This window comes from Octopus sinensis, linkage group LG26, assembly GCF_006345805.1.
Source record: "Octopus sinensis linkage group LG26, ASM634580v1, whole genome shotgun sequence".
Taxonomy (NCBI): Eukaryota; Metazoa; Mollusca; class Cephalopoda; order Octopoda; family Octopodidae; genus Octopus; species Octopus sinensis.
The window spans coordinates 20,422,159-20,434,588 of record NC_043022.1 but is presented as its reverse complement, the minus strand read 5'-3'; the positions used below and the strand labels follow the sequence as shown (position 1 = coordinate 20,434,588).

Below are 12,430 nucleotides of genomic sequence, written 5' to 3'. Positions count from 1 at the left end.
AAAAGGGCGCGTATCATAATTATTATGATAAAAACTTACTTGGAAAAGGATGCATGGCATTCGATCACATAATAATATGATTTCATCTCGATCGAAGGAGAGGGGCCTTCTCCGTCCGGGTTGCGGATCCGTGGAATAAGATGCCGACGACCGCTCGGTTCATAGTCTCTCTTGACCAGAAATGGCCTGATCTCTTTTGCATGAACACCCTCCCTGTACATAACTCCATGTCCCTCTACATGGCCTTGCTTTTGCTTTTTGAACCAAAAAATTAACTTAACATACATATATGTACATACCTACATCTATATGTATATATACATACATCTATGTGTATATATACATGCATAGATGGGTACAGGACATCAAAAAGAACGTTGAACACAATGTGAAACAGAAACTTAAAAACAAAAACATGGAAACGGGACTATTTTTCAAACAACGAAAGAACAGAGTACAAGGCCTACAACTCTAGGAATATTCCCCTTCTTCAGATGTCCCTGTGTCGTCTACTCCGCGATACGAAGGTAAGGACAAGATATGCGATATTATTATTATTATATTATTATTATTATTATTATTATTATTATTATTATTATTAGAGTGGCTGTGTGGTAAGTAACTTGCTTACCAATCACATGGTTCCGGGTTCAGTCCCACTGCGTGGCATCTTGGGCAAGTGTCTTTTGCTATAGCCCCGGGCCGACCTATGCCTTGTGAGTGGATTTGGTAGACGGAAACTGAAAGAAGCCTGCGTATATGTGATATATATATATGTATGTGTGTTTGTTTGTGTGTCTGTGTTTGTCCCCCTAGCATTGCTTGACAACTGATGCGTGGTGTTTACGTCCCCGTAACTTAGCGGTTCGGCAAAGAGACCGATAGAATAAGTACTGGGCTTGCAAAGAATAAGTCCCGGGGTCGAGTTGCTCGACTAAAGGCAGCTCCAGCATGGCCACGTAAAAGACAAGTAAAAGAGTAAAGAGTATATATATATATATATATATATTATATATATATATATATATATATATAATATATATATATATATTATATATATATATATATATATATAATAAGAGTAAATAATAGTTGTAATAGTTTAAAAAAAAAACCCAACAATTATTTACGGGTAGATTTCGGCATGTAAATATAACCATTAACGGTAGGAACTGTTATAAAAAAAGTTCAATATATTTTGTATATAAATAAAAAGGGTCAGGCAACAGGTTGCTTAGCCACACACCGAAAAATTAGAAACAGCAGTCAAAGACTGTTTATTTCTATTTTCTACAAATGAGACTCCACATATGACATATCTCTGTAATTCTTCCTTGTGTTTTGCATATGTGAATTACAGGGATATGTCGTATGTGGAGTGTCTCGTTTGTAGAAAATAGAAATAAAGTCTTTGACTGCTGTTTCTAATTTTTCGGTGTGTGGCTAAGCAAACTGTTGCCTGCCCCTTTATATATATATATATATATATATATATATATATATATATAATATATTATATATATATATACTAGCAGTATCGCCCGGCGTTGCTCGGGTTTGTAAAGGAAATAACTATATAAGCATTTTTAGAGAGTTATAGCCAAAAAATAGCAAAAAATGCATTAAAAATGGAAAAAAAATTATGGTAAATTTTTTTTTAAATCGTTGACTCATCGTAGACATTTTTAGAGAGTTACTTCCCTTATTTAATAGCGAAAAAATGCATTAAAATGAAAAGAAATGATGGTAAATTATTTTTAAAATCGTAGACTCATCGTAGACGCGCGCTAATACCCAGAAGGGCTCGATATGAATCACGACTATAAGATACCCGGTTTTGGTTAAACTGCACCGCAAAATGTGGGAGTAGTTAGGAATCTAAATCGTAGGAGACAGACACACAACTTGACTTTTATATATAAAGATATATAACAGGCTCCTTTTGTTTCTGTCTACCAGATCCACTCACAAAGATTTGGTCGGCCCAAGGCTATAGCGGAAGACACTTGCTCAAGGTGTCACGCAATGAGACTGAACCCAGCACCATATAGGTGGGAAGCAAGCTTCTCACCATATAGCCTCGCCTGGGGTTGATTTGTTTGATCAGCTACTTCAAGGCGCTGCTCCAGCATGGCTGCTGTCCGATACCTGAAACAAAGAAGAGAATATTACAAAGAGACGTGGACTCTTACACGCAGCAATTTTTTTGCCAAGTTACATGCCTACCTCAACTTACGTCGGTAGTTGGCTGTCAATATATATGCGACTTACGTCAATAAATGATGTAACACGAGAAAATTTTTCTAAATTTTATTAGCTGTTTTAATACATTTTTCTTTCTCTCTCTCTTAAAAAAATTGTTTTTTTTACATATTTTCATCTGTATTTTATTTCATTTTCAATTCAATTTTATAATTTTATTCAAAAATTTATGCTTTAAAATATGGTCGATGCATACCTCAACTTACGTCGGTAAACAAGAAAACATTTTCAAAAGTTTATGAGCTTCTTTCTGTTATAATAAATTTTTCTTTCTCTCTCTCTTTAAAAAAAATTTATATTTACATATTTTCATCTGTATTTTATTTGATTTTCAATTCAATTTTATAATTTTATTCAAAAATTTATGCTTTAAAATATGTTTGATGCATACCTCAACTTACGTCGGTAAACGAGAAAACATTTAAAAAAGTTTATTAGCTTCTTTCTGTTTTAATAAATTTTTCTTTCTCTCTCTCTTTAAAAAAAATTTATATTTACATATTTTCATCTGTATTTTATTTGATTTTCAATTCAATTTTCTAATTTTATTCAAAAATTTATGCTTTAAAATATGTCTGATACATACTTCAATTTACGTCGGTAGTTGGGTTTCAATATATGCGACTTACGTCAAACATTTTCAAAAGTTTATTAGCTTCTTTCTGTTTTAATAAATTTCTTTCTCTTTCTCTTTAAAAAAAAATTATATTTACATATTTTCATCTGTATTTTATTTGATTTTCAATTAAATTTTCTAATTTTATTCAAAAATTTATGCTTTAAAATCATCCGAAAGTTGGATAAATCGACTGAAGTCGAAGCGTAGTTCTTTCAGTTATTTCTTTATAACAAACAGCCTTCTCAAGACAAATATAACGACATATGGTCAAGGGGAAGAAACTCTTTCAGATGTTCCCTGTAAATATTACGGAGATGTACTTGTTGTCGTGTAAATATTTAACCATACTAAACAATGTTTTGTTGTCTGTCGAGAAGCTTGAGTCTTGAAATAATATTAATAAAAAAAAAGATAGTAATCAGTGATTATTGGTTGACTAATTATGATATAATTTATTTAAATAATCGCCTGAATTAATAATGTAGTTGAAAACGTGTATAGAAGAATTACCTCCCTTTGATTGTTTATCTCGAATTTCAATTAGAGAAATTATTCTTTTTCGGAACGGTGAATCTCGAAGCAAATAAATAGCCTGTAAAATATCAAGCTAAAAATATTTGGATAAAAAAAGCAGTTGAGGGTTATCTGCGGGATTTGAACCCATATCTATCTCTAACCGGGATCTATCTATCTATCTATCTATCTATCTATGTCTATATATCTACCTACCTACCTACCACCTACCTATCTATCTATCTATCTATCTATCTATCTATCTATCTATCTATCTATCTATCTATCTATCTATCTGTCTATCTGCCTATCTATCTATCTATCTATCTATCTATCTATCTATCTATCTAACTGTCTGCCAGCTTTGGAAATAGCCAGTAATAGCCAGATATCCCCCCCCCCCGTCAACTCTTTGGACAATCAATTACTCTTTACTCTCTTTTACTTGTTTCAATCATTTGACTGTGGCCATGCTGGAGCACTGCCTTTTAGTCGAGCAAATCGACCCCAGGAATTATTCTTTGTAAGCCTAGTACTTATTATTTCGGTCTCTTTTGCCGAACCGCTAAGTAAACACACCCTCATCGGTTGTCAAGAAATGTGGGGGGGGGGGCAGACACACACACACATACATACGACGGTCTTCTTTCAGTTTCCGTCTACCAAATCCACTCACAAGACACTTGCCCAAGGTGCCACGCAGTGGGACTGAACCCGAAACCATGTTGTGGTAAGCCAGCTACTTACCACACAGCCACTCCTACGCCTATATCAATTGACAAAATTTGGAATACCTAATTCTTGGATTTCCGTACACTGGATTATCTCACCCTTGGATTACGCTACCCTTTGAATTCCTTCGGAGTACATCTTTTTTGTACCTTGGTTACACACACACATACGCGCGCGCGCATGCACGCATATACATATAATGCACACACACATAATACTTTTACCATAAGAGTTGTGTTAGTGACTTCGAAGTCACTGTCACCTTTCATGTAAAAGTCTAATAAGTAGATACTCTACAAAAATGTTTTGAGTAGTTTTTCAGTTTAATGTTAAATTGTTTTTATCGCAACTCAAAAGTACAACACACACACACACACACACACACACACACACACACAGGGCTATCGAAAAATTCCCGGACTAGTTCAGTACCTATTTCTTTATTACCCACAAGGGGCTAAACACAGAGGGGACAAACAAGGACAGACATAGGTATTAAGACGATTACATCGACCCCAGTATGTAACTGGTACTTAATTTATCGACCCCCAGAGGATGAAAGGCCAAGTCGACCTCGGCGGAATTTGAACTCAGAACGTAACGACAGACGAAATACGGCTACGCATTTCGCCCGGCGTGCTAACGTTTCTGCCGGCTCGCCGCCTTTTGTAGTTCAGTACCGCGCCAACAGATGGCAGCACGCGGTTGTATGCGCAGTGAGAGCTAGCAGTGACTTTCGCGAACTAGTGTGTCCAGTGACATCGCTGTTTTTATTTCACAAGTTGTGAAATTTGTGTTTTTGTGATCACGTGTATGCTGTAGTCTGCGATTTTGTCTTGGACAGGAACAAAGAGCCATCGTGAAATTTTGCGCTAAACTTGGGAAGTCTGCTACGGAGACATTGAGCATACTTCGGCAAGCTTGCGGCGACGAGGCAATGGGTCGTATCGCAGGTATTCTCCTTTGCTCTTCTACTGTTTTACTTATTTCAGTTATTTGACTGCGGCCATACTGGAGCACCGCCTTTAGTCGATCGAGCAAATCGACCCCAGGACTTATTCTTTGTAAGCCTAGTACTTATTCTATCTCATTTACCCCTGAGAGACCCTCGGGGATGAATACGAGTAGTAAGATCTGAGCTTTTAGAAAATCTCGATTTGCTCTGGACTTCGACGGGAAGGAGGTCTAGGTGGTGGTCAAGAATACAAAAGAAAGCTTAGTCCAGTGGTTTTCAACGATTATTTATCTATGGGACCCTTTTAATTCTTATTTTACTCCGGTCGACAGGAGCCATTAGATATTTAAAAATATCCTTATAATTTAGTATCATTAGGAATTGTATTTTAAAAAAATTGTTAAGATATTTTGTGTATTGCAGAAATGTAACCGATTTATTGCAAACAACATTGAACTAAGTGTTATATGGACCGTCAAGAGTCATATGGACCGTCAAGAGTCATATGGACTGTCAAGAGTCATTTAAACCGTCAAGCGTCATATGGACCGCCAAGAGTCATATGGACCGTTAAGAGTCATATGGACCGTCAAGAGTCATATGGACCGCCAAGAGTCATATGGTCCGCCAGGAGTCATATGAACCGTCAAGAGTCATATGGACCGTCAAGAGTCATATGGACCGTCAAGAGTCATATGGACCGTTTAGAGTCATATGGACCGTCAAGAGTCATATGATCCGCCAGGAGTCATATTATAGACTGTCAAGAGTTATATGGACTGTCAAGAGTCATATGGACCGCCAAGAGTCATATGGACCGTCAAGAGTCATATGGACCGTCAAGAGTCATGGACCGTCAAGAGTCATATGGACTGTCAAGAGTCATATGAACCGTCAAGCGTCATATGGACCGCCAAGAGTCATATGGACCGTTAAGAGTCATATGGACCGTCAAGAGTCATATGGACCGTTAAGAGTCATATAGACCGTTAAGAGTCATATGGACCGTCAAGAGTCATATGGATCGTCAAGAGTCATATGGACCGCCAAGAGTCATATGGTCCGCCAGGAGTCATATGAACCGTCAAGAGTCATATGGACCGTCAAGGGTCATATGGACCGTCAAGAGTCATATGGACCGTTAAGAGTCATATGGACCGTCAAGAGTCATATGATCCACCAGGAGTCATATAGACTGTCAAGAGTTATATGGAGTCAAGAGTCATATGGACCGCCAAGAGTCATATGGACCGTCAAGAGTCATATGGACCGTCAAGAGTCATATGGACCGTTAAGAGTCATATGGACCGTCAAGAGTCATATGGATCGTCAAGAGCCATCTGGACCGCCAAGAGTCATATGGTCCGCCAGGAGTCATATGGACCGCCAAGTGTCATATGGACGCTAGCTGAGAACCTCTGACAGACCAAGGATGGGATGAAATACATTACAAGGTGTACAAAACTGCAATCGTTATTCCACAGTCTGTGGAGTAGTAACCTTGGGCACGTCATGACATACTGAAATATGATAAAAGTGATATTATGAAAGACGGCAATGTACCTCATTAATGGATGTGTGCACAAAGGGTTAATTTTCTAAGGAAGGAAGAATCGAAGAACGTTGATCAGTTCGGAATCATTTCAGAATCGTTTCAATGTTCAACGTTGAGGGGAAGATATTCCTCGGCCTTGCTACTAGACGTCTGACAAACTTCTTAATTGACACATTTTTTTCATGACTGAAACAAGTAAAAGAGAGAGAGAGTAAAGAGACGCACAGAATAACAGCAATCAAATAATGATAGCGGAGTGCACAACGAACATTACTGATCTGACTGTCGCCTCTACTCTTGACAAGAGGTACAATCCCTTGTACAATCCCTTGTACCTACGAGGCTCATTCGTATTAGTAATATTTGCTTCTGCTAAATATTAAAAAATTTGCATAGGGCAATATTAAAGAGATCGGCTTATTTCTCTTGCTTTATTTTCCGGATCTGTTAGTGGAAAATGTACCCAAGAGAACTGCTTGTCTGTGACAGCGATTGGAAATCACTTTGAATCTCTTGCTGATAGATACCACGGGTTAGTTCAGAATATGAAGTTTCTTGTACAGCAAGATTTTCCTGTTTTGCAATTCGATATCGGTAATGTCTCAAGTTAGTTTTGTAATTTTTGTTTTCCTTGCTCTCGAAGTTTCTAGATAAAACGGGTCAGAGAAGTAGAATTTATCCTGTTCTTTGACTTAAAGAAATTCAGATGCTGATCGCTCCGTTCCTTCAAGTGATTAATGGTAACCTTCGATTCTTTGGATATCATCCGATGGTGTAAGCTTCAGAATAGACTTTTAAAAGACAGAATCTCCTTAGGAAGCAAGTAGCTTGATTATTGTTAGTTGCTGGTGTGTTGCTGTGTTAGAGTATGAAAATGTGTATGTTTCCGGTCGGGTTGGAAATGCTGTTGTTGTGTTAGGAATTGCTGACCTTTATATTACGTTCATTGAAACACTTATGGTAGCAGTGCGTAGTTGGGAAGTGGTACATTACAGGGATGGGAAGACCACTGCAATAATTTTAGTCTGTATTTGCTGTCCGGCAATGTTTATTCAGACGCATTTTGTGATGTCGGGCGCGAAAATACCTTAAGCTAAGCCTGAAAGCAATGAAGTTATAAAAGAATCACCCATAACTTGCAGTAAGCAACATTTATTAAACGTTATTACTGTTATTTCTTTATTTTCTGCAAACAAAATGCACAAAAAAGCTACACGTTTGCATTATGTTATATATACAATAAAAATAAAGGACATTACCGTATACATTTTTACAAACCAAGGACATTATATAGACCTCTTTGACTGAAGTTGGAGAAGGGGTGCGTATTATACACAAGCTTTAGGTTTGTCAGAGGTACAGCCCCGTAGAAATCTCCTGCGTATTATACCCAGGGGTGGACTATACTCGAGGATTTACGGTAATATTTATCTCTCTCCAGATGGAGTACTTTTTTGTTGATATTATCATCACAGAACAGTACACTATATATATGCGACTCCAGGTCATCAGCGTCACTCGGGCTCATAACAGATTTCGCATAAGACACATGCTTGCTCGAAGAATTTCGTGTTTTGCAGCTTTATTTCTAGTCGCAAATACCTTACTTGTTATATCTAGCACTATGTCTTTCTCCAGTTCTAAGTTAAGGGTTAAGATAAAGCAACCCTGCAAAATACAACTGATCTTTGCAAAGAGACGCACAGAATAACAGCAATCAAATAATGATAGCGGAGTGCACAACGAACATTAGTGATCTGACAGTCGCCTCTACTCTTGACAAGAGACGCCAGTTAATCCTTTGTACCTACGAGGCTCATTCGTATTAGCCCGAGCACCGACCCTTGAGTCACTCTGTTGCTTCTGCTAAATATTAAAAAAAAAAAACTACACGTACTCATGTTTTCTATTTTTTTCCTTTTTGCATCAATATACCTCTACATACATACATACATACATACATACATACATACATACATACATACATACATACATACATACATACATACATACATGCATAGGTACGTACATACATAGGTACGTACGTACGCACACACATAGTCACAAATATTCATACATATATGCATACACTAACACGCACATATGTGCGTATATATATATAAATATATGTATGTATATCTTTACATATGTATATATCTTTAGATATATATATATATATATATAGTAATATATATATATATATAATATATTAGATATATATATATATATATATTATGTATATATATATATGTATATATATATATGTATATATATATATGTATATATATATATATATATATACATATATATATATATAATATATATAATATATATTATATATATATATTATATATATATATATATACATATACATCTGTAATCATAACATGTGAAGTTATTCGGTAGCCATGATAAAACTCCGAGTTTCGGATGTCGGGGCGGAAACCCATCCGCTATCCTTCAGTTATCCGGCCATCGAAAAAATGCTATGAAAATGACCTGCGGCGTGGGTTCCGCCCCGACATCCGAAACTCGGAGTTTTATCATGGCTACCGACCGAATAATTGCCGCATATTATAGCTACAGATAGATTCCTCTATTTACATAATATCGAGGTCTCTTTCATTCTTTTGTTGTCTTACCATTTCTATCAATATACACACACATACACACACACACAAACGCACACACACATATATATATACACATACAAAAATGTATGTATCTTTACATACGTGTATATATATATATATATATATATGTATATATATGTATGTATGTATGTATGTATGTATGTATTTCAATTTGTGGAACTAATCTCTGCTCTGTAATCTGATTTCCATAGCCTTCTGGTCATGTAAGAAATTTTGGTTTTCAAGAATAACAGGAGGAGTGGAACAAACAACACTCCCCCACCTCCACTGCCAGCATCACAACAATTGCAATAACAACAACAATAATAATAATAATAATAATAATAGTAATAATAATAACAATAATAATAATAATAATAATAATAATAAATAATGATAACAAGAAATAAAACAATAATGATAAGAATCATAAAAAGGAGCAGAAGTAGAATAACAACAACAAAAAACAATAATAAATAGACAAAGAACATTGAAGTATGATTTTATATTATTATAAAATGGTAGTATGTTTTTCTTTTTCGTGTGATTTATATATTAAACATAAGGCATTATCAAAACATATTTATTCCAGCATGAAATGATTTATAGAACGTTTCAAATCCGAATTAATTTACATTGAAAATAGCATTTCCATTCTGAATTCTTTTTTTTTTTTTCTTTCTTCCAGATAAAATTTCAATAATTTTTCTTATCAGATAAAATTTTAATCTGCTAAACTTTATATTCTTTTTAATGGTAAACTTCGACAAAAGGCATTCCATACACAGAAAATTTCATAGTTCTTGCCATCTTTGATAAACCTTCCGTTTCTATATGATTTTGGTATATTTCTTCTGGAAATACCAATCCTTTTCTGTGACAGTCTCCTCGAACGAGAAGACTGCAGCCACCAACGCCGTCTATGGGTACCAGACGACCCTCTGCACGCAGGTGAGGTAAATACAGCCGATTTGAGGGACCGTATCCCTCTAGAACCAATTGGTTTGGCGGTAGGTGTTTTTGCTTTTCCCATGATAAATTTGTCTCCCGCCAAGTGTTCTTATCATAAACTCTTGTGTTGACTCCATCATGAAAAAGGCAAGATGGAACTACAACATCCTTGTCAGCTGAGATTAGCTGCTGAACCAAGTCACCGGGTATGCGTGACACGTCGCTGTCAATCCACATGACCCATGTTTCGTCTTTCAGACTGTTCCGTAGGAGGAGATTACGTGATTTCGCCAGATGGCTGCGCCGTGACAACTGCATTGCGTGATCATGCACGACACTCCATCGCCCAGTTATTTGACCAGTTAAGTTAAAGTGAAACAGCCTGGCTGTTTTGAATATGCGAGACAGTTCTTCAACAACACCCTTTGCCACAATCAACGTCTCGTCAGTGCTACAGTCCTCACCGAGTGCCACTGATACCAGGTGGCGAGGATAGGTCAAATTCTTCAGTAGATTAGTATAGTGATTCAAATGATCAGCGACATTATGAATTGGAGTCAAAATAAGAACTTCTTCTGTGTATTCTCGTTTTGGTAACGTTAAGAAATGATTTATCACAGGTTTTGGTATATAAGGAACTGTGTCATCAACAGACACAGGGGGCACATCAGGTATATGAAAACGTTTTGGAAAATTGTCTTTTTTCAAGGCCTCTTCTTTTACATGTTTTGTTTCGTGAAAACTTTTTGGATTAGATTGCTTGATATCAGAAATTAATTTTTTAATAACTTTTTTTTGGATTACATTTTGGTGCGTCGTCATCTGTTTGGAATGTAATTTAGAAATATTTTTTGCCAATGTAGAAGCTGTGACGACATTGCGGTTAGTGTGCCACGCAGCGTTGCCATGTTGGGAACTTGTCTGTCGAGTAGTTGCATGGCGCAGTAAATCTTCTGGCAAAGACTTCCTGATGAGCTGGAAGTTTGAAACAGCTATTATCCTCAGATGTGAACCAAGCAAAGCGTAGACCAAACAGCAGAGCAGAATGATTATTGCTAAGCTCCCACAGAAACTCCGTCGGTTGGAGAATCTCCTGACGATATACATTTGCTAGCTGACATTCAAAGAGCTTGAATGCTGGTGGTGACAGGAAATGAGTATTAGAATGTCTGGATTAGAACCGTCTTCGATGCTGCTCTGTTCGTCTGCCAGATGTGTTGGCCAGGATGACGTCTGTAACGAAAGAAGACAAAAAAAAATGTTAATGATGTGCGAATTGTGCGTGAATTAGTTAACGGCAGCAAATGAAATTTTGTAGAGAGAATTATGAGAGTTCACCGTTTATTGACTACGAAAAATTGTTTAATATTTGGACAGAGGCTTATACGAACTAATATTAAACTATTTTTTTTTATTGTCAATATACGGTGAAGGCTCATAATTCTGTTTACAAAATATAACTAAACAATAAAAAAGAAAAAAAAAACCCAACAAATATACTGTAAATATTAATTTGACTCTCATCACACTGGCACTCACCCATTTCTACTCTGTCGATTACACACATACACACACACACACACACACGCACGCACATATACACACGCACATATACACACGCACATATACACACGCACATATACACACGCACATATACACACGTACACATACACATGCCCTCACGCTTATTTCTTTCACTTAAACATTCTCTCTCTCACAGTCATACACACACACACGCTGATGTTCCAACGTAGTCTTCTATTTTACAACTATATACACCTCTCTCTCTCTCTCTCTCTCTCTCTCTCTTTCTCTCTCTCTCATTCCTAGTTTCACTCACTGCCATTCTTCCTCACCCCTCTCTCTCACATTTCCATCCATTTTTTTTCTCTTTCTTTACCAGGTTTCATGCGATCGCCCCCCCCCCCATCATATTTCTCTTACAATCCTTCTCTGTCTCCCAATCTTCCTCTACCTCTCCCCCTCTCTCTTTCTCTCTCCAATTCACTTTCTCTCCGCCTCTCTCTCTCTCTCTCTCCTTCCAACCCCCACTCATCCTACCCCTCACATCGTATTCCACAAGGGTCTTTTTTAAATAAACTAATTTATCTGACATTGTTTTCATTTATTCCAGGCAATTTGTACGATAGTCGTGATAATGGAAATGGTATAGTAGAGTTGGGCGGTGGTGGTGGTGGTAGTGGTGGCGG

At 36.8% G+C, this 12,430-nt stretch overlaps 1 protein-coding gene across 1 annotated transcript; it reads right to left on the bottom strand.

Annotated features, from left to right (window-relative positions):
• Window positions 1-9,810: 9,810 nt before the first annotated feature.
• On the bottom strand, window positions 9,811-11,485 carry LOC115224841 (mannan polymerase complex subunit mnn9). Its single transcript, XM_029795782.2, has one exon. The coding sequence runs from the start codon at window positions 11,325-11,327 to the stop codon at window positions 10,020-10,022; it is 1,308 nt and encodes a 435-aa protein (XP_029651642.1). The 5' UTR covers window positions 11,328-11,485; the 3' UTR covers window positions 9,811-10,019.
• Window positions 11,486-12,430: the final 945 nt, after the last annotated feature.

Bases quoted from the DNA above. Each gene is read 5' to 3' on its own strand.
- LOC115224841 (XM_029795782.2), bottom strand. From the start codon at position 11,327: ATGTATATCGTCAGGAGATTCTCCAACCGACGGAGTTTCTGTGGGAGC.